Source organism: Pollicipes pollicipes, unplaced genomic scaffold (genome assembly GCF_011947565.3).
Source record: "Pollicipes pollicipes isolate AB1234 unplaced genomic scaffold, Ppol_2.1 Scaffold_3447;HRSCAF=4054_pilon_pilon_pilon, whole genome shotgun sequence".
Lineage (NCBI taxonomy): Eukaryota > Metazoa > Arthropoda > Thecostraca > Pollicipedomorpha > Pollicipedidae > Pollicipes > Pollicipes pollicipes.
Genome location: NW_023596297.1, coordinates 36731484 through 36751974, shown reverse-complemented (window position 1 = coordinate 36751974; position 20491 = coordinate 36731484). Strand labels below are relative to the sequence as shown.

The 20491-nt window shown below is 48.8% G+C and overlaps 1 protein-coding gene across 1 annotated transcript in view; it reads right to left on the bottom strand.

The window, feature by feature from the left end:
* Positions 1-8133: 8133 nt before the first annotated feature.
* The window catches only part of LOC119091775 (dynein intermediate chain CFAP94, axonemal), a gene marked incomplete in the record, with an annotated part of 89629 nt that continues 77271 nt past the window's right edge, over positions 8134-20491 (bottom strand). The window contains 1 exon segment of the mRNA XM_037214642.1: positions 8134-9587. Within this exon segment, the coding sequence (XP_037070537.1) occupies positions 9450-9587 (138 nt within the window).

Below are 20491 nucleotides of genomic sequence, written 5' to 3'. Positions count from 1 at the left end.
GTTTCATCCAATCTGATGAGTTGGCTCAGTTTCTCCTTTTTTGCTTATATGCATTGGGACGGAGAGGCTCAGGCTCTCCGAAAGCATACAAAGTCACGTTCCTGCCCACCATGTAAAACAGAGAAACACTACTACTATGCAGTTTCAGCAATCAGGTAGAGGGTAACGAAAACAATATTACCTTTCATTCAGGTCAAGGGCGCAGTACCGATACAAGTTTCAGGGATCGTTCGGGTTACAGGTTTCGAACCTTAGCCTTCATACAAGCGGCATTGTGTTATACGCGGAAGCCACGATGTTCCAGTGGGCTGATTGCATCTTTGCAGCGTGTGATCTCACTGGAGTTTGGGAGGTATGAAGCAGGAGCTGTAAGTATCGCGGAGAGTAGCATGTGGTACGATTTGTATCCTGTAGCTGATTTTCTGCATCCCTGCCCTTCCAATCCATGCTGTTCCCGGTCGTGCGCTGCACGCGTAGTGGAAAATGGAGCATGGGAAGGGTCCACAAAGGGCACACCAATGTATAAAATTGACATGATTGTATAGTTTTTCAATGGAAAAATCTCCATTTCGGCGTCTTTGCCAAAGATTCCAACTCTATGGCAGCCCTGGCTGCGAACAGTAAGTTCAGTGTTCTTCGTCACCATCGGTTTGGTGGTCTTCACCGGCAATGGCTAATGGCCCAGTGCATCGTGCGTTGTCCAGCAAGGTCATGGCGTCGCCTACCTGGTCATCAAGAATCACTGAAATGATTAAAAGTGCAGGGTCAAAGACCACTTGTTTTCGGCTGCCCCTACTAGACTGGATCGCTTAGTAATGGTTTAGTTCAATATTAATGTGGAGTTCACTGATCCTGTACCCCATCACGGTTACCATGATGTTCCCAGTTTGGGTGAGGAGCAAGCAAAATGCATCATATTCCTCCTGCCTGCCTGACTGACTACTGGCTGAACGCGTTTTGCGTCCGTTCACCAGGCTTTATTTGGTTCAAATGTGTGTGCCTCATATTTGTTTTTTTGCATGAAAATCTCTGGGAAAGGTTTAGTAGGTCGTAAAAACGGCACCATAAGTGAGCATATTTTTGAGGAGACAACATTTGAGAGTCCAAATCACCCTGTTGAAGGCGATGTTACACGTTTGAAGATAGTGAAGCAAGCATCAGATGTGATAAAACAAGCTCACTTATAGCTATTGGTACTTTTCAAGTTTTTAAAATATTTATTTAAGTCTAAAATATTTCTCTAAAGAGCACAATGCCCTGTTTAGTAATTGTGGTTCTCAATGCGTCATGGTTTAATTACGTCATCGTACATCACACAGCATTGATAGAGAGCCAATTGACAACCATTGCATCAGAAAAAAGAGAGCACGAATGCCAGATATGAACGCCTCGACAATTATCTATTTTGGCCTTTATCGCCGCATGGCTAATGGAATGGCAGGACTCGAATGACGTTATTATGACGTCATGAACACCAAGGTACTAAAATACTGCACCCGACATACCTTGCCCCATTTTTGCGGGCGTGTAGTTCAGAAGCTAAAGGGGCTCAGGTCTTAAAAAGGGCAGGATTGTGAACAGCACGGTAAAGTCTTCAAGGCGGCTATTCCAGTTCAAAATCGCATATAAATGTGAACCATTCCCTTCAACACCTTGTAAAAGCATTACGTTTCGTTTGTGATTAGTCTAGCGGGTATGAACACGCTACCCGAGAGCACATCGCTTGAAGTTTGAACCAGTGCGTACATGGATCATGTGATACTCCCATTCCCAAGGCCAAAGCGCGTATCAAAAAGAGCCTCTGCGATAAATAGGGGAGAAATGCTATATATCTGTATATCTATATATCAACGCCAAGAGGGAGAAATCAAAGCCATGACTTCATGTTTCGTTGAATTCTCAGGATAATGGCTTCATGTTCATAGATTGTTTTGTGTATTCAGAATGTTTCAAGCTTTCGTATCATTTAGTACGCAAACATTTTTACACGCTAGTATGTTGCAAACATGACAGGACACACAGGTTGGAAAAAGCAAAGCAAATGGAACGCGTGACTTTCGTTATGGTGAGCAGGGAGTCAATATGCGATTTCTCCCGCAGGGTCGGCTGCTTCAAACCGAAATTCTGAGCTATCCAGAGGCATTTCGAGGACAGCAGTGTTACTGCTCAAGTCGTACGCGTCTGATGGAACAATAAATGAACGATAAAAAAAAGGTAGTGCGGCTTAGGTCTTACGAAGGGCAGGACTGTGAACAGCACCGAAAAGTTTTCAGGATGGCTATTTCAGTTCACTCATGTAAATGTGGAACTTTCCCATTAAACTGGCGTCAAAAAGTGGTCACCCATAAGCTCCTATTCATAAATTATTAAACTTTGTTCACTTGCTGTGAAAGCACATGAATAGAACCCAACAGATTGCTGTAATCCGATAGAGTATAGCTGATTTCCTTTTTCTTTTAGTTGCCTAACTGAAATAAAGTTACTGCCTGGCCATGCCTCCATGCCACACATATGAATAATCCGGGCAGAATGACCCCGTCCACAAGCCATGTTGGGCTGGTGCCTGACGAGCCTGCCGCAAACACTGCTACACAGACACCAAACTGAATGAGATCGATGAACGGCCGGCTGCCGAGAGGCGCTGACCGCAGGACATGCCTTACGTGACGTTCGGTCCGTAATCTCACCGACCGACGCAGCTTGCCGTTCATGCCATGATGAGAGTGGCCGCATTTCCACCACACAATCAGTGGCCACCACACGACAAAGGGCAAGCACCAATCATGAACGCTAGTGTGGCGGCGTAGACAACACACTGACGGCTGCGTCCTACATTGTGATGTTCCTCCGCATCATCAGAAATTCAGATGCAGGAGCTGTTTGTTCATGCCAGTTAGTTAGGTATTGAGTTTTAAGGGCGCGTCAACTGCATCGGTCACTTGTACTCTGTTTGCTCATGCGCGATGGTAAGTCCTGGCAAGGCTCGCTTGCTGTGCAGCCACTGATTCCGGCACCTCATTGGCCCTAAGTATCATTGCTTGGCAGACTATATATTTATGTGTCGTGGATGAATGCGGCCGTCTTAGGTCACCGGGCTTATCTTAGGTCGGCGCGGTCGTCTTAGGTCGGCGTGGGTCATCGGTAGGGGTCGTCATAGGTCGGCGTGGTCGTCTTAGGTCGGCGTGGTCGTCTTAGGTCGGCGTGGTCGTCATAGGTCGGCGCGGTCGTCTTAGGTCGGCGCGGTCGTCTTAGGTCGGCGCGGTCGTCTTAGGTCGGCGTGGTCGTCATAGGTCGGCGCGGTCGTCTTAGGTCGGCGCGGTCGTCTGAGGTAGGCGCAGGCCAACCTCGGGTTCGCCATGCGCTTTCGTAAGTGGCATCGCTCGTACTTGGCGGGAGCGGGCCGGACTTGACACTTACCGAAATTCAAATATGAACATGATCTCGAAGGATTAGGTAGTAGTAAAGGCCTTATTCCTCCTAGAAAAATGAGGAGAATGAAGATAAATGCAAGCACTATACATTTCCACAGAATGACTTGATCGAAACGAATATCGAAAGTTATTGCTGTTCCCATTTCATGATAATTAAGACGGTAACTTATTCCAGTTGTTGGTTAGCTGTTTAATGCTTTTCTGCTATTCGTTTCGATAAAGGCGTGCCGCCAAAATACCAACACATCCACATCTTCATTTTCCTGGTTTTTCTCGGAGGAATAAGGCTATTATTACTGTCTTATCAACGTAAATGGTGTTTCTCGCAAAGACACTTTGCAACTTACCGCAACAGGCCACATCGGCCTCGGCTGCATGTTCTTCAAAGCATGAGGTTGAACAAGTCCAATAAAGGTCAACAACATCCCTGATCTTTATCCATCCAACGGAGGAAAAAAATCAACGTCTTCATCATCATGAGATTCGAAATCAGCGAGCCAAGTACCTAGTAAACAAGTTTTTAGTCAGAAATCTGTCTGGTTTTTATTTGACCTGACCGACAAATCTACTTCACATTCCATCTGTTTCATCGGAGCCTGAACTATGCCTGACTTCCGAAATGTGATACTCCCATTAAAAAGTCACCTTCAGCGCATCACCACCTGCCAGTTGCATCAGATAGTTCTGGGATTGTAAGGTTTCGATCGCTAGTTGTCTCAATGATCCACACAAAACGCGATTCTATTCCACCAGCAAGATGCGTCGGATATGTCACAGGTACCCACGCTGCATCTACGACGTCGCCGCGACCAGCCAGATGCGTCCCTATACCCAACACTGGAAGCGAAAGTGCTGTATCGGCCTGAGAACCGCTGAGAACGCTCGCGCGTGCACTGGTCACATCTCAGACGCATGTCTAACACTGTGGGTGAGTGCTTTAAAGCCGCTCTACTTGGAACGCTCGTGGCAGACCAACTTGACAGAAATTGCGGAAGTCTCAGTACGATGGCAGGCTTAACCTTATCGGAAGGACGCGATCGTCCGTCGGTGTTGTTTTACGCTGTCGTCGCGACACCGCCTGATGTAGCCAGCACAGGCAATCGTGGTCAAAGTGCTCCGGCCTCGCAGTGAACCTGCCCGCCGGCGTTTTGCAATGACACCGCCGCGTGCTGAAGAGTAGTGCGGCACGACGCCGTGCTCACAAAACAGTGAAGACGACCGGCTTAACCGTAACGTGGTAGAAGGACGGACTCGGAATCTCAACAGGTGTTCTAACCGAAGCAGTGGGCCACAGGTTAAAGGATGCATGCATGAGACAAGTGCGCGCTGCGGTGTAGACGTTTGTTGTATGAATGTGTATTCCGTGTGTACAATTAGTGCTTTTGGTTGAGTGGCATCTGTGTTCCCTGACGGTTTATGAGGTGCCGCTGTCCGGAGGCACCGTTGGCTCTTCGCCACGCGTGGTTATACAGGGCGGGGGAGAGGCTTACAACAGCGACGACGAGCCGCGCAGGCGCACCTCCGCGTGGTCCAGACATTCGCACAAGTGTGTAGCAACGACACGCAGCCGAACGACCAGGGCGCTGAAGCAGCCATCTGGCTCGGCCACGTGCGCTGCCGACGATGACACCCGCCGCCGTGCACCACTAGCTGCTGAATCTAGCCCGGACGCCGCAGTGTCATCGCTGTCGTACCTCAAAATCACCATCCGCGGGTCGCCCAGTGAAATACGAGGGCCACTCCAGGGCTGTTTGTTAGAAGGGAGGGAAACCGTCCGGTGATTCTCGCTTCATCTTCGTTTAACGATCACTGGTGCCGAAACGTCAATGCACCACAGGCCGTTAGGCGCCGAACGCAATACTTAGGGGCAACCGGAAAATCGAAATATTCGAACAGATAATGATAAATCCGTTAGCCGAGGCGCATATGACCAACGAGCCGCTTACGTGGAATCATATGCCGAACATGATGTTGAGTTGTAGCCTATGCCAAGCCTATGTATGCAGCAAACCATTAAAGTCCAAAAACCTGAAAAGTGAAGGCGTACACACGATACCTATTCGCCGTGGGGCAGCAGGAATACCAGGCTGTGTTCGTACCGATAACCGACAAACTGATAGTGGCAGATATCTGTTACCAGCCAGCTCATCGCGTAATATTTAGCGATGAGTATGATGATGTATGTGGCAACCTGAAAGGAAATCTTTCGAATTTTAGGGCATTGAAACACCAGATATAATGAAATAAGCCCACTTGTAACTGTTAGTACACTTTTAAGCGAAAAGACTGCTCTAGACACCGCAATTTGTCTGTGTAGTTAATTATACTCCTCAGTACGTTTTTTCTTTATAACCTTATCATGCTTCAACTAACTGACTGAGAGTAAGTTGACGACCGTTATATCAAGAAATCCTGCTCACGAACGTCAGATATGTACGACTCGACAATCATGCTCTTCTTGGCCTCGATCCCCGCATGACCAGTGGAATAACGGGAGTTGAATGACGTCATTATCGTGTCATGGATGCCTCGGTGACTGAAGTGATCCCTCCGAAATAGTCTGCGCATGTTCACGGGAGTGTTCAGATACTTAAGTAAGGGCTGTATGTCTTAAGAGGGTAGGGTTGTGAACTGCACCGAATAATCTTCAAGATGGTTACTTCAGAGTTCAAAATGCCTTACAAATGTGGAGAACTCTCTTCAAGCGGGAAGCCATTACAACACACGCCGATCTTATACGACCTCTTATCCTGTGGCTGTGCTACCGCCGGTGGTGCGAATGAGTGGCGAGCATGGCGAGTCCGTTATCTGCTGCGGTTATTTTTTGCACCAGATGCGCAGTGCTCGACCAGTGCCTACCTACATTCCACTGTGCTGGGTCTGTACCTGTCTAAGAAGCCGGCCGCGCACGGCTCGTAACTACTTTTATTCTGGCGTGCTCGCTCTGTCTACGAGGCCGGCCGCGCTCGGTCCGTTCCAGTGCGCCGGGAACGACAATGATCGGTCCCTTTTTGCCTGCTAAGTCACCGTGAGTGTTGAGCCACGTATGCTGCATTCTTCAGACACTTATGTGCGCTATGTGAACCGTCAAAATGGCATGCGGGTAGAATTATGAATAACCGGACAGGGATGCAAAGCACGATATGCATCTGTTAAGTTTTTCTTTTCCGCCAGAACAACACTAACTGTAGAACTAACGGATCTCTGTGTTTCGTGCGAGTGGCAGTGTGCTCCAAAATTACATCTACTCCACCCCTGAGATGTTCGTTTGATAGTCTGATAGTCTGTTTGGGAATCACGCATACAGCGCAAAGTGGGCAAACAAATGGACACCAATCCAAACAAATACTGGACAATACGGGCGCCTGTGTGAACGTGGTTTATAGCTGGCTGTGTCTTCGCGTCAGACGTCACTTGCTGAGTTTTCCGCGGCATCACTTGTACCTTATAACGAAAGGTGGACTTTCCTTGTTTGTTACAACTCTCCATCACGTTGTAAAACTGAACCTCGTAAAAAACGAGTCTGCAGTCAGCGCTCAGTGAAGGATGCTGGCCGGGGCTCCCGCATAGGCGCAGGAGCAACGAAAATTATCCAAGCTGTGGGAGGGGGGGGGGGGAGGGGGTTGGAATAGCCATTTCGATACCTTCTTCCCAGTCACAGACAACGGGATGAATGCTCAATTTAATACGGTTCAGGGCCCACCCAATCCCTGGTACCCGCGCCCCTGTGTAGGCATATTCCTTTTCCCGTGCCGATCGTATTTTAACGGCTTCGCTAAAGATAAGCCCGCGAAATACCCCATGGTTAGCGGCGAATGCTTGCAAAGTACATCGCCACATTCGCATTAGGTTCTACTTCATCGGTTCGCAGGCCATATGCGCCTGCCGCTAACAGTTTAAGCATTATCTGTACGAGGATTCCCGATGCTCCGGCTACCCGCTGCGTTACACCCTGCGGCTGGCAACCGCGCCGCGTTGAAATCATGACACCAGTGACGTCACTACCATGTTCAAGGCATGCGACAACCCGCCTTATGACATAGCCCACGCACGGCATCCTCCTGGGCCACCCTAACTTGTAGACTGAAACGCGACAAGCCCACGCCATTGCATATCTGTCTGTGACTAATGAAAACCATTTCCAGCACCTTTTCCATCGTCTAAAAGTTGGGAAACTTTTTAGTGCAGAGCGCAATTCACAGGCTAGTCCCAAATTACTACCCTCAGCTTAGGTACTAGTCGAAGATGGGGGGCTTCCAAGGAGTCATGGTTACGAAGCTTTAGGTTTAGAGGATTAAAGCGATTTGAATCCGGTTTCACATTTCGGCACAACTTCCTTCCTCAATTTTCAATACAGCAAACAACTTCAAATATATGCCACTCGCAGGGTCCAGCTACATTTTCAAAAATCACTTCCTGACCTCAACCATTTGGCGAAACATATGATCCAAGGGTGGTGACTTGGGCTTTGTTGGCACATATGCCCCTTATATAACCGCATCCTGCTCAAGCCGCACACGGCGTTTTAAAGGCGCCCCAGCTGTGTATGACCCTCCTGGACGCTGGGCCTCGAACGCACATCAACGAAGCCGGCGGACCTACCGAGACCCTTTTTTTGCTTACCCGGTGCTTGCAGAGAATGCCGGTAGGATTTCAGCTCCGGGATGCGGCGGATGTTGTAGAGCGACACCAGAGTACGTTTATTGGGTCCTCGTGACACGTGCCAATGCGCTCAAGTCATCGTCACAGCTGAAGAAAGCCACGAAACCCCGGGCTGTGATGATTCGGGACATTTCAATATCCGGAGCCACGGCAACGCGCCGAAATGGACGCTAGGCTGTTCAGCTCTTCCACTGTGTGCGAAATGCAAATGCGTTCCCGTAGCGAGAGGTTACATCTCAAATGAAGCATCATAAAACAAAAACCACAGAGATTATCAGCTCCAGCTGTCACCACCAGCTGAACGTTGTCTATTGGTACAATACCAGTGTGCTATGAAACAAATAACAAGCATGCACAACGGGGATAATTTCTCATTTAACTAACCACTTGAGAACGAACGAACCCTGGCCCTCCACTCGTGACACACAATCAAACAGCACACACGCTACAACGTGTGTTACTATTCAATTTCACGCGTGCTAGAATTTTGAAGAAAACTTAGAGGCGTCTCGTCCCAAAATCATAAGAGAAGACCACTTGGAAACACAATAAACTGGCGCCTGCGACCAAAGTATTCCTGCAAAAGCTATTCGATTGGGCTCCTGACCTCAGCGAACAAAAGCGCATCGTTTCCACGTAATCAACTTTTGAACAAGTCAACAAATAACGCACGATATTGGACATGCAAGGCCATCTCGTACGCGAAGCAGTTTGCTCGTCGTAATCAATTCAACACAATACGAGCTTGCAAAATTTTTGGCAGCGGGGTTCTATCCTTTGAGACAAAAGCCAATCATATACTCGTACAGATAGCGTCGCTATACCCATCCCATCGTACCCCGTCTCCCCGCCAGCTTCAACTGCTTACATTTTCCATGACGTTCTAGCTCACACATGAACACCAGCCATTGTACGACTGAACGCCATCGGCGGCCCTCAGTCAGCCTGAGCGTCCGTTGCGGCTGGAGTCGGCGGCTGCGAAGAGGCCGTCTCCAGGGTTTCGGTGTTCGTGGAGTGAGCGGACGAGACCACGAGACCGTTCCACCCATTGGGATAGCGTTATTGAACAGTAGCGGAGGCGAGATAGCGCTGACCAGTGTGTTTGGCACCAGCCGCACGCTCTCCACTGCCCGGGGATAACGTTACGTACGTTATCCACTGTATGAGGCGGACAGAGGAGCACTCCCGCCCACCGCGGCAGAGGCCACCGATGAACGGCGGCACGCAGTGGCGACGACTCGCCAGAGCAGGCCCGGCGCACCACCGCCACAGAGACAAACCAGCAGTGTGGCGGCGGATCAGCTGTGACCACGTAGGTGACATGACCATCTGCAGGCTTGCGGTTGTCAGGTCTTTCTACGAGTATGACAGGAGTCGGGTGGAGGTGAAGAGGGTGTGCAGACAGTCGACAAACGTGCAGGGGGCTGCTTCGAGACGGGCGCGCGCCTCCTGCGAGCCCAGGCCCTCCACCAAGTGGTACAGGTCGGCGAAATACTGAAACACACGATATGCGCTGCTTAGCGTTCCGCCATCTCTTAACACGTCCGCGCGTAAGAGCGCCCGTCTTCTGATCCACTCACCCGTGGCGAGGTGGCTTCGAGTCGCTTTTAGGAGCGCATTAATCGCCCTTGACAGCTATGATCTGTGGCTGGGGGCAGCGGCTACCCTGCAGGTCAGGTGAAATCAAAGGGCAGAAAAGCCTTGCCGAGCATTACGGCACGTTAAAATTACGCCACCACATTCTGCTGTTAACCCAGAATTTCACGATCTGGTGGTACGTGCCTAAGCCGTACAACAAGTACTGCTCAGCGTTCCATTACAAAATTCAATCAGATCACTCTAAAAAAAAAAAACACTGTTGGAGGCGAAATGCTGAATATTCACACTGGCGACGCGTAAACAATGGAAAAGGTAAAAGAAGACATGGAAATTCGCTTGGGAAATAAAAGACCTTACTGTTCGGCACATCGAAGCTCGACGAAACACCGCATCAGCTGCGGTCGGCCCACTACTGTCATCACACAAAACACACAGCCTGTGTCCGAAATTGGCGGAAACAAACGGGCGTGCCAGCAAAATGACGAAACCCAAAAGCCTCTCTCAGCCGCTGGTGATTCCCAGTTGCTACATGGTGACGTTCATCGCAGGTATGATGCTTTCACTGAAGTTTCTAATTCACAGCTGGGAAAATAATCACGTTTTTTCTCCGTACTCCGCCTGTGAGGACCGCATTGTGCAGCCGGTTATCCAGTGGATGATAATTTGCACCTGACAAGGCACCGAAAAACTTATATTCCGATGAGACGTTCACAAGGGCGGCACAATACTGTCCTTCACAGCCGGATTGTGTAAAAGAAAAGAAGACAGCGCTTGGTTGAAGTTAATGTCAATGCTATGTATATGTCAATGTTAATGTTAATGTCAATGCTAATGTATAGTATAGTAAACAATACTGACATCAAATATTATGAAAACAAATACGACTTCCACCATCAGCGCACCGGGACGGTAGCCAATCACAGAACAGGTGCAAGGCCGAGCTGGCCACAGTGTGCTGCGGTGAGGCCCCGGTACAGCCGACGGGACGCAATTTTCCATAAATCAAAACCTCAGCGTAGGTTGGATCTGTTGGATTGGAACATTTCGTACACTTTATGGAAATGAGCCATTCCACGATTCCAACTCAATGGATCCAACATGCATTGAGGCTTTGATTCATGGGAAACTATGCTCCGCCAGCTGTGTCAAGTCCTCATCGCAATGCAATGCGACCAATTGGGCGTTTTACCTGTTCTATGATTGGGTACCGTCCCGGGGCGCCGATGGTGGATGTGACATTTGAAGTGATCTAGTATTTATATCATGTGCTGTTTTCTCCACGCCTCCATGCCTCCTATGTGTGCATTCAAAACCACTCGTATGAAGCACAAATACAAACCCTCATGGATTAGTATTGTTTTCAGCTTGCGTGAGTGATCGTGCGTGAGTTCTGCTCTTCCATGTCACATGAAATGGGGTTACCCGGCCGTCGTCATCCCCGTGCCTCTCCACGTTTGCACAATTCGGCCGATTGACGTCACCGGGAGTACATCTTCAGGGTCTTCTAAAAGGGGATGCCGGAAGTGTAGTGGTTAACGCGTCTGCGTTAACCACTGCGCGTCTGGGAAAACAGAGGTACGGGGTTCGATTCCCCGCGGTGCCCGCTCTTCCTGCCAGGGTGAGAGGCAGGCGACGCCATATAGCCTCAGCAGCTGAGTGCGTCGTAAAGCCCCAATGACATGACAGATGTCAGTCCACAACGCGCATGAGGTATGGCCTCAGGAGACTGCAACGCCGGGTATGGTTATATGAAAAAGTAACCGATCGTGCGGGAGAACTCTTATTTGACTCCATACTCTTTACTTTGAAAGTAGTACATTTCATTTGCCTTGTTATTTCCAACGTGTGTGTTCTGTAAAATCTGCTACACACTAACGTGTCAAAATGTTTGTGTAATATGTGCTACACAAGCTTGAAACACTCTATTAAGACAAAAATATACGAACATGAAGACAGCATCCCGTGAATTCAACGGATTGTTGCAATATGACTTAATTCTCCCGTTTGGCGTTTACCACAGCGGCCCTTTTCGAGGCGCACTTTGGCTGGAGAATGGGAGCATCATATGATCCATGTGACGCACTGGTTCAAATCTCAACTAACCAACTTTTTGGTAGCAGGTCCGTTGTCCTTTGGGCCAATCAGAATTTTTTTATTTGCACCAGTAGAGCCAGGGCAACAGAACGCTGGGTACTCCAAAGTTTTGACTAGTAGGCATCAAAACGTACTGAAAGCATACCAGAATCGCGATTATGATCAGATTTAGGATGTTGTGCCAAAAGTTGGCAGCGCTGTGCTACCGGCATCTTTGGTGTGTTTGTGGCGATTAAGTGTAATCGTGATTGTCAGTTGCAAGATGCTTGAGGTGCAGTGTGGTGGTCGGACTGGGGGTGCAGAATCAGATGGCTTTAAAGTAATTTTACATGCATCCAGGTTAATCTGATGCATAATGTTCTTTGCCGAGTCACATTATGTCTCAATTAACACCTCATGACTCACTTTAAGCATTCTACATCATAACTGATCATGTAATGACTCAGGTACTACACAGCTAGTCAGTTATGAACACGTGACATATGTTACCGGCTGTTGAGCATTGCATGATACGTGACTGGTCGAGGGTGCTCTCAGGCATATTAATGTTGGAGCTGAGAACCTTGTCATCTTTCGATATAGGTACACTTTGATTATTGTTGTGTGATTGGCATTTGAATATTCAACATATGCAAAAAACAAAACCTTACACAATATTCATAAAGGCGTTACCGCCCACAAAATAAGTCAATCACTAACTATCTTAATTTAGCATTGTTGGACGATGACACTAGAACAGTTGATTAATAAGTAAATAGCAATTTAAGATAACAGAGATGTCTGCTATGATGCTATGTCGTGCGCGCATCTGTTGTCATATTTTACCAAAAGAATTATCAGCTTGAACTGCATCCACACCATATGGTGCGTTGACCTACGGCGGCCAACTTCGTTTGGAGCTCCAAGAAACATGCCTCTGGTCTGTCGCGCGTGGATGAGAATTGCTTGTCCTGACCAGGGCAGGATGTGGCCATTAGCTCTTCGATAATGGATCTTGCATAGTCAATGAGTTGTTTTCCACTGGTGCCATCACCTGCCACTGCCCGTTGCCCCCTGCCCACCTTTTCTTCCCACCGGTTGGGCAGGGAAGCCAGGCCAGCTGTGCACGGCAGCCGTGGGGACATACGCCGAATGGCCAGCGCATACCTTTTCGGGCGATCCTATCAGCTGATGAAAAACCATAGATCAGGCTGGCCTGCCGTGCCTCGCGCGGCCCCGGAGCTGCTGTCGCCGGGACGCACGAGTCACAAACACCTCCCCCGCACCACCACGCATGTGGTGGGGACGGCTGACATTCGCCGGCCTGACAGACGCACCTGCCGCTGATACTCGCAGAAGGGCCGGGCTGGCGGGGGCAGCGGCGCCACTTCTGCGCTGCTACCGGGCGCCACTCTCAAGCGGCTGTCCGAGACAGTGGTGTCCGACGGACGCTGTTCGGTCGCGCTGCCGCCCGACACGCCACCCGGACATACTGCTTGTTAGCCGAATCTGACGGCGGGCTCGTGCGCCTCCACCAGCCCTGGCTTCTTTATTTAGCTTGTCGTTGGATCCTCAGCCGTAGGCTTCTTTTTATTTGCATGTGGGATGGTCTCGAAGACAAAGTGCTGCAGAGTTTGTATTCAATAGCGCACAGCCATTCGGAATGGAACATCACACATGCATGGTCCGGAAGCTTGTTATGTGAATTCAGCACACCAGAACCAAGCCAGAAGTACCTAGCGAACCACCCAGATACGACTCTGTCTGTAGCCAGTTTCTTACGGCAAAAATGCATTCTTAACACACACCCAGGCGTCCAGCTGAATACTCTTCGTTCGGGTGTGGGGGGGGGGGGGGTAATTTGACACCCCCTGATGTCTCAAAACCTAAGACAGCTAGACACCAAATTCACAGGGTAGATTGAGCTGTACGTTAACTCACTTGTCGAAATTTTGAGGTTCCTAGGTCATGACCTTGAGATCAAATAAGATCCAACAAGGTCAAACTCCAAATTGGTGTCTCAAGTGCTCCCAGGTCTTATGAAACCGCCGTGAAGCTATATACCTGTTCTAAGCGAAAGGACAATGAGGCTACTGGCATGTATTGATCTTCAAAGAGGTGTCAGGGACTACGACAGGAAGTATGTTCCTAAACATAGAGTGTTGATCGGGGTCGTTTGAGGTCAGTGACCTACTCCGATCTTTAAAAAGTCCATGAAACATGTCTGTTGCGGTCAACATCATCAATACTAGCACATAAATCCCAGCTTTCGAGTAAAAAGCAGGTTAATTTTGACCTCATTCTGGCCTTTATATCCGAACATAGGTTAATGGAATTGGTTGTGCTTCTAAATATAATTTGTTTACTAGCTAGGCAACTATTTCAGATATGAATGGTTGTGCTCCTAAAATAATTGTTTTATAAGCTAAGAGACTATCCCAGACATGAATGGCTTCATTTAACACCCCGTAGTTACATCACATTGGAATGCCCCTAGAAATGTCATTCGCTGATCTGCTACTCAATGCTCTACAGCTGCGCAAAGTTTGGCGCGGTTTCGCCACGCCGTTAGGAATTTTTTCGGGGAAAACCTTCGGGGGAGGGTCAAGTTGACCCCCGCCCCCACCCGACCGCGTGTTAAGCTCATTATTAATGTGTAGTTTAGATTCTACCACATCATCTGGTCGTTGCCCATGGACCTTCAGCTTTAAAATGCCGACATCGTATTTCAATGTCAAAAACCTGACCTATCAATCTGCGTTGGTGCGCCAAAATCTGTTGACAGACGCGACAACTGTGCTGGATCAAGATCATTTCAAAAATGAGGTTTTGACACCTGTTTCCTCCTCTATTACAAATTCAAGACATTGCTAAAGTGCATCTCGCCAGCGAAATCAAAATCACGCGGACCAAAGTCAAACAAAGTTTGGTTTTCCAAAACCGGCACAGGAGTTCCAAGTTCTCCGGGAAAGGGGAAGGGGAGAGGGTGTGCCGACATCCAGCCCCCGCCCAATAGGTCACGAGATATCAGGGAGGGGGGGCGGGGGGGGGGGGGCTCCCGCCCGCTATACGGCTAACGGGGAACAAGCCCGAAGTGAGATGAAGAGACACGCTACGTCCCTGGTGGTTCTAGGACCCATTCTAAGCCGGGGATTTTGCATCTTCAAGCCTCCAATCACTCTGAGAGCTCGCTTCCGTGATCCATGGGCCTATGAGACAAGGCACATCCTTTTGCGGCCATGAGCCTGCGCTTGTAAAAAACCGAGACCCAAGGCCGAGCGTTGTTGCTGGACTCCAAGGTACTGTTCCTTGTGTCATGGGACACGTTCTGTACGTCAGTAAGCCGTTGCTGAAAGCGCTTCGCCACTGGTCACACTCCTCACCGCGTCCTTCTGGCGTTTGTAAGACAATAGGAGTGGCCTCTATCCGCATTGTTGCGTGCGTGTGATCTCATGCCGCTTGGGGAGGGGGTAGGGACGGCGACTCATTTTTCCGGCTTCCCCTCGTTGGCTGGCTGCTCCTGATGAAATCTGGTGATCCGTTCGTCGCGCACGCGAGACGGTCCGCCACCGAACAGCTCAGCCGCACTGTCATCGATGCGCACATCCACAAAACGTCCGACCACCAATGACCTACGTACGTCTGTGCATGACAAAAGCTGGCACAAATGTTAGATTCTGGGCCCGAAACATTATATGAATGTTGCGTCGATCAGCGGCAACATCGGTGCGTTGTTCACCACCGATCACCTCACTGTAGCCTAATGAGATGGCCGAGATGAACACTTGTCCGACGCGAAGCTGAAGGCCAGTGTTCTTTGAGGTCATCTGAGGGGGTTACAGTAACATAATCGTCAACAACCTACCTTATTGCTCGCTGATCGATATGCATCGCTGACTTTTTTACATAGACCAATAGTTCGTGGGTACAAAGGAAGTGAATGGGCGCTTTCGAAGAACAAGATTGTTAAAATCATGGCATTAGCAAGGACAGGAACAGCATGCTTCCTCAGCAAACATTTGAGTAAAACGCCGCTACCCAGTGATAAGTCTAATCAAACAAACATTTGCCTAGGTTCTACGGCTTCTCAGAAATCAAGATTCACTTTAAAACGTTTTGCATGACCTGTCGGTTCCATAATCGTTCTTGATGTTGATAAAGGGGTTTACAAAGCCTCGCGAAAATGTATCTGTTCTGTGGTTCTGACAACAAACATTTTGCTGTCGGACGACAAACCTTTGGATTTCAAGCTTCAGGCCTGCACATCACGCTGCCACTCAGAGCATCTATCAAAATTCAGCGCTACGAATGGTTCTCCATCACTCACGTGACGCCGTTTGGGGTAGTTTTTAGCCCACAAATAGCACAATTAACAATATAAGAAAACTGGGATTCGTCTGCAAGCATATTTTTGTACTCGCTTAACCGCCGCACTGAACGATGATTCCAGTTGTGTATCACATAACGTCTAATATCGTTGATGTGACAGCCATTCGATCAGCTGGACATGTGCAGAGCCATCCAAGACGTACCATCGCAGATGGCGTAGGTGAACGTAAAGGTATTGTTCACGATGCAAACTCTTGCCTATTTTGCCTCAGTGGTGGTTGGAAGTGCAACGTCATATGCAGCCAGTCATGCATTAAGCTGTCACCAAATAAAAACAACATTGGAGTGATGTACCTGCCATCCTTCGTAAGCGCGAACAGCGTTTATGTGTAGTGAGCATTTCCACTATTGCACACGAGCAAATATGTACGTGCCTGAAGTGTATCCCACATTTTTTGCATAATACCTTAGATTTTGTCGTTTGACTTCTAAAAAGCAACCGTCGGAAGCAGACCTCAAAACCTACAATATGCTTTGAACCAGCTTAGCGAGAGTCAGAGATGTGTCACACTTGTGTCCAAATCGAACCATCATGCTTGGTGCGGCACAAGCGAAGCTAACCTATAGGATAAGTGTTGGTGGTGGTCGGTTCCAGGCCACTTAAAAGCTACCAGAGTAGCCAATAATATCGGTTACCGCATGCCTGTCTTTGCCAAGCACGCATTTTGTTTTAGGAGAGTATTTCCTTAATGAGTTCAAGGTGTCCCTTTCTTATCGCAGTCCTCTTTTACTTTTGTTTGGTCTTGCACCAAATTACTCATCACGCTGTGTTGCCAGTAGTTATGTGAGTGCATGCTGCATAAGTACTCAGAAACTGCTCTAAAAACCGTTGCGGTACGTATTTGACAATATATGTTAACGACAGACGACAGATTTATTGCGCACCTGCCAGGTGCGAGAAGACGGGTGGAGTGGAAAAGCATATAACGGTCGGTGGAACTCACACTGATTAAGTGATAGTGCTAAAAAGGAATTCTGCGTGCCAGTCCATATGTGACGTTACCTAAATGACAGCGTAACGAATGGCAAGTGACGAGCTGAGCATCACTAAGCATCTCACCACCAACGTGTGAGTATCAAAACGGCAGGAAGAAGCAGCAAAACAGTTCACCAATAAGCCAACCCTTACAAATTGGCCACAGTTAAATCCACAGCCCAGACAGTCAAATAATATTCTCGCCGGCGAAAGATTATAATTTATCGACGGCCTCGTGGCCAAGGCTTTCTCGACCTGGAAGAAAAGCACCAAGCCTGAGCCTGGCTCAGCGAGGTCATCCCAGCGCCCCAAAAAATTTGCTGCTGATCACGTGAACTCCGAGCTACTGGAGAAGCAGCGTGGAGGTACAAGGACCTGCAAGTCAATGGACACTGCCCCAGTCCCAGAGCAAACCGTGATCGGCCCATCAGAGCTTCTCAGCAGCCTGCGGCTATCAGGGCTGCCTTCCCACACCGTGGTGTTTAAGCAGTGCTCATGCACCATATTTCCACAAAACCCGGGTCCTCGAAGTTCCGCAATGGCGACCAATCTGAAAGGAAGGGCCAAGAGAGCGAACGTCTTCATCTCAAGAATCCCGCTCATCCTATTTGGCATGTCCTTCGAGTCAAAACGGATCCACTTTCCTGCCAAGCAGTCACGCCGTGACGATGAACTAGAGCCAAAGTCAGTCCCCGAGGGCAATAAGTCCCAACATGTCTGAGCCATTGTTCTCCCCTGGCCAGGTTTGCATTGGCAGCTCCACAGAGAGCAGCTGATCTGTTCATCATGTAGCAGGAGGGCAAGACTACGAATGTGGTGTGCCACTGCAACCACTGCAGTCATTATATTTATTTGGGGCAGGAATGCCGCTTCAGCAGGATCGTAACGCACCACGGTATCCAGCTCTCCAGAGATATGCCCATATGCCCGCACCATATCCCCATCGCCGTATTGCGTGCTGTGTGGCCTTGGTTACTCGGCGCTCAACCCTTCCACTATCGGGATGCCAGAATCGGGGAAAGGACCGTTGCCTTGTACCTCGGAAGGGCACGTGACACCACTGACTGGTCAGCTGGTACAATACCGATTCAGAAGGACGGGGCAGCCAGTTTCGCGTCAGGGTCCTTTAATGATATTCTGAGACTGGTGTGTAGCTTCTGCATATTAGATGTTCCCGTTTCCCCTTGGTGTCTTAGAGGTTGAACGCTTGATAGTGATGCATTTCTGATATTTATGGCCTGTATTGCCACAGCAAATTATTTGCAAGCGAGAATATTCTCTGGACGTGCCCCACTGCTTAATACAATAACGAGTACGAGTACCAATACCCACGACACAAGTAAAATCGATTTTCGAACATAGAGCCACATGCAACTTTAGATAAATGCGCTCCTTCGCAGAGCATTGCAATATGTCTTAAAGCGTACAACTACAACGCTTTGTGCACATGATTACTAGCTTGCTGATCTAACACCTGTTCTACAACTGGCTGCTTCGTTACGAAACATGCTCAATGCATTCTGATGGCACCCCGCGCCGAACTAACAATCAGCTGGGATGTGCCAGAGCATCACCATGACGTGGCCCGGTGACGGCCAGGCCAGGTCGGGTTCTGATGGCACCCCGCGCCGACTAACAATCAGCTGGGATGTGCCAGAGCGTCACCATGACGTGGCCCGGTGACGGCCAGGCCAGGTCGGGCCACCCCGCTGCAGACGCGGGCTAAATCCCGGCCTCACTCCTGGAGCCCAGTGCCTGAGCCCATGCCCTGTGAATTCCGGCCCGATTCCAGGGACCCAGTGCTTGAGTCCATGTCCTGCGTGTACCTTTACCGCATTACATGAGTCTGGGTACAATCTATTTTACGGCCTATGAGTCCGCAACGAGTCCCAGGGGATTGAGAAGATGTCCGTTCCTGTGACCTCGGACTTAAAAGTCCGAGTTCATCAGTTTCTTGCGCGGTCACTAAAGACAAAGATATTCACACTTAATCTAACCTAACGTTACGCAACGCCTAGTAACGCAACGCACCGCTTCATTATGTGACGCAGCATGGTGTAAGGTAACGTAACATAACGTAACGTAACGTAATGTAACGTAACATAACCGAACCTGACATAAGCATATCAGAACTGGGGATTGTCATGGGTAAAACTAGTAACGGCGTAGACCTACACCCCAGCCACAACTCCACCCACCGGGACAGAGCCTTACTTGACGTCTTGCCGGTGATCATTGGGACAGCTATCAAACTGGTGACATGTATTTTTATAAAGTTGTGCTGGTCGATGGCAGGTGCATCTTTTCCAGTCAAGCCTAAATTGATTTCATATAACCAAGTATGAGGCCCACACAAAACCGACGAAACGAACGCGACCCACTCAGCCCAACACAACCGAAGGGGTTCGCGAATACCGTATGTACCGTAATACTTCACTAAGCTGTCTCTTTCCAAACACGTGGTTCGCAATTCAAATGCACCTTTCAGCCGAGACCTAGCTTTGCTAAATTGAGCCGTAAATCTATGGGCTATTCCACCGCCCTATGTCGGCGTACAGACTGAAAATCTTAATTTTGCTCCAGCTTTCGAGCCATGTGACACTCAAAAACCGCTCATAGCACGCATGTATACAGCGTACGATTCTAAAAGGTCTAGGTCCACGACTTTGCTGCATGGAACTGAGCTTTAAATTTCGCAGCACCAAGTGTTGGAAGAAAGTGGGAACTTCCGCATAAATCGATCTGCCAACGGTGCCCACATGCTGCTTTCTCCTTCGTCTCCTCCACTTTGGACCGGTTTATGCGGACCTTTGAGGAAACTTAGGGCGGCATATCACTAATTTGTGCATTGCTTGGTTCTTCATGAGCATAGTGACAAATGGTCTAAGCTTGAATGAGAACACAAGTTTGGCCGTAGTCCTAGATTTCCAAGATTTCTTAATCACGACAGTGTCCTGATATCTTCAGCCTGAACCTGGGTCTAAGTCCACTTCATCCCATTACAATGAGTCCAAGGCCGAATCCGACTTCTTTCTGAAATAGATCGGTTCCCTTGGGTGTAGATACCAAAATGCCATGATCATGCACAAAATACATTGACTCAGACTCGGTAAAGTGCAAAACAGGCCAAACAGCTATTTGTTGCGGGTTATCTTGTCGTACAAACAGCAGCGCCGGGCTACCCTGTCGCACGAACAGCCATTCGTGTAGTCGTCTTAGCATTTTTTGCTCATATGAATCTCAAGTCAAGGCGTTTTGTGCATGATCAAGTATGAATCGGTTTAAAGTACGGCTAGAACTTAATGGCTCATTGGAGAAAAGTCACGAGCCCATCGGGACACATACTGACATCTGGCCAGCC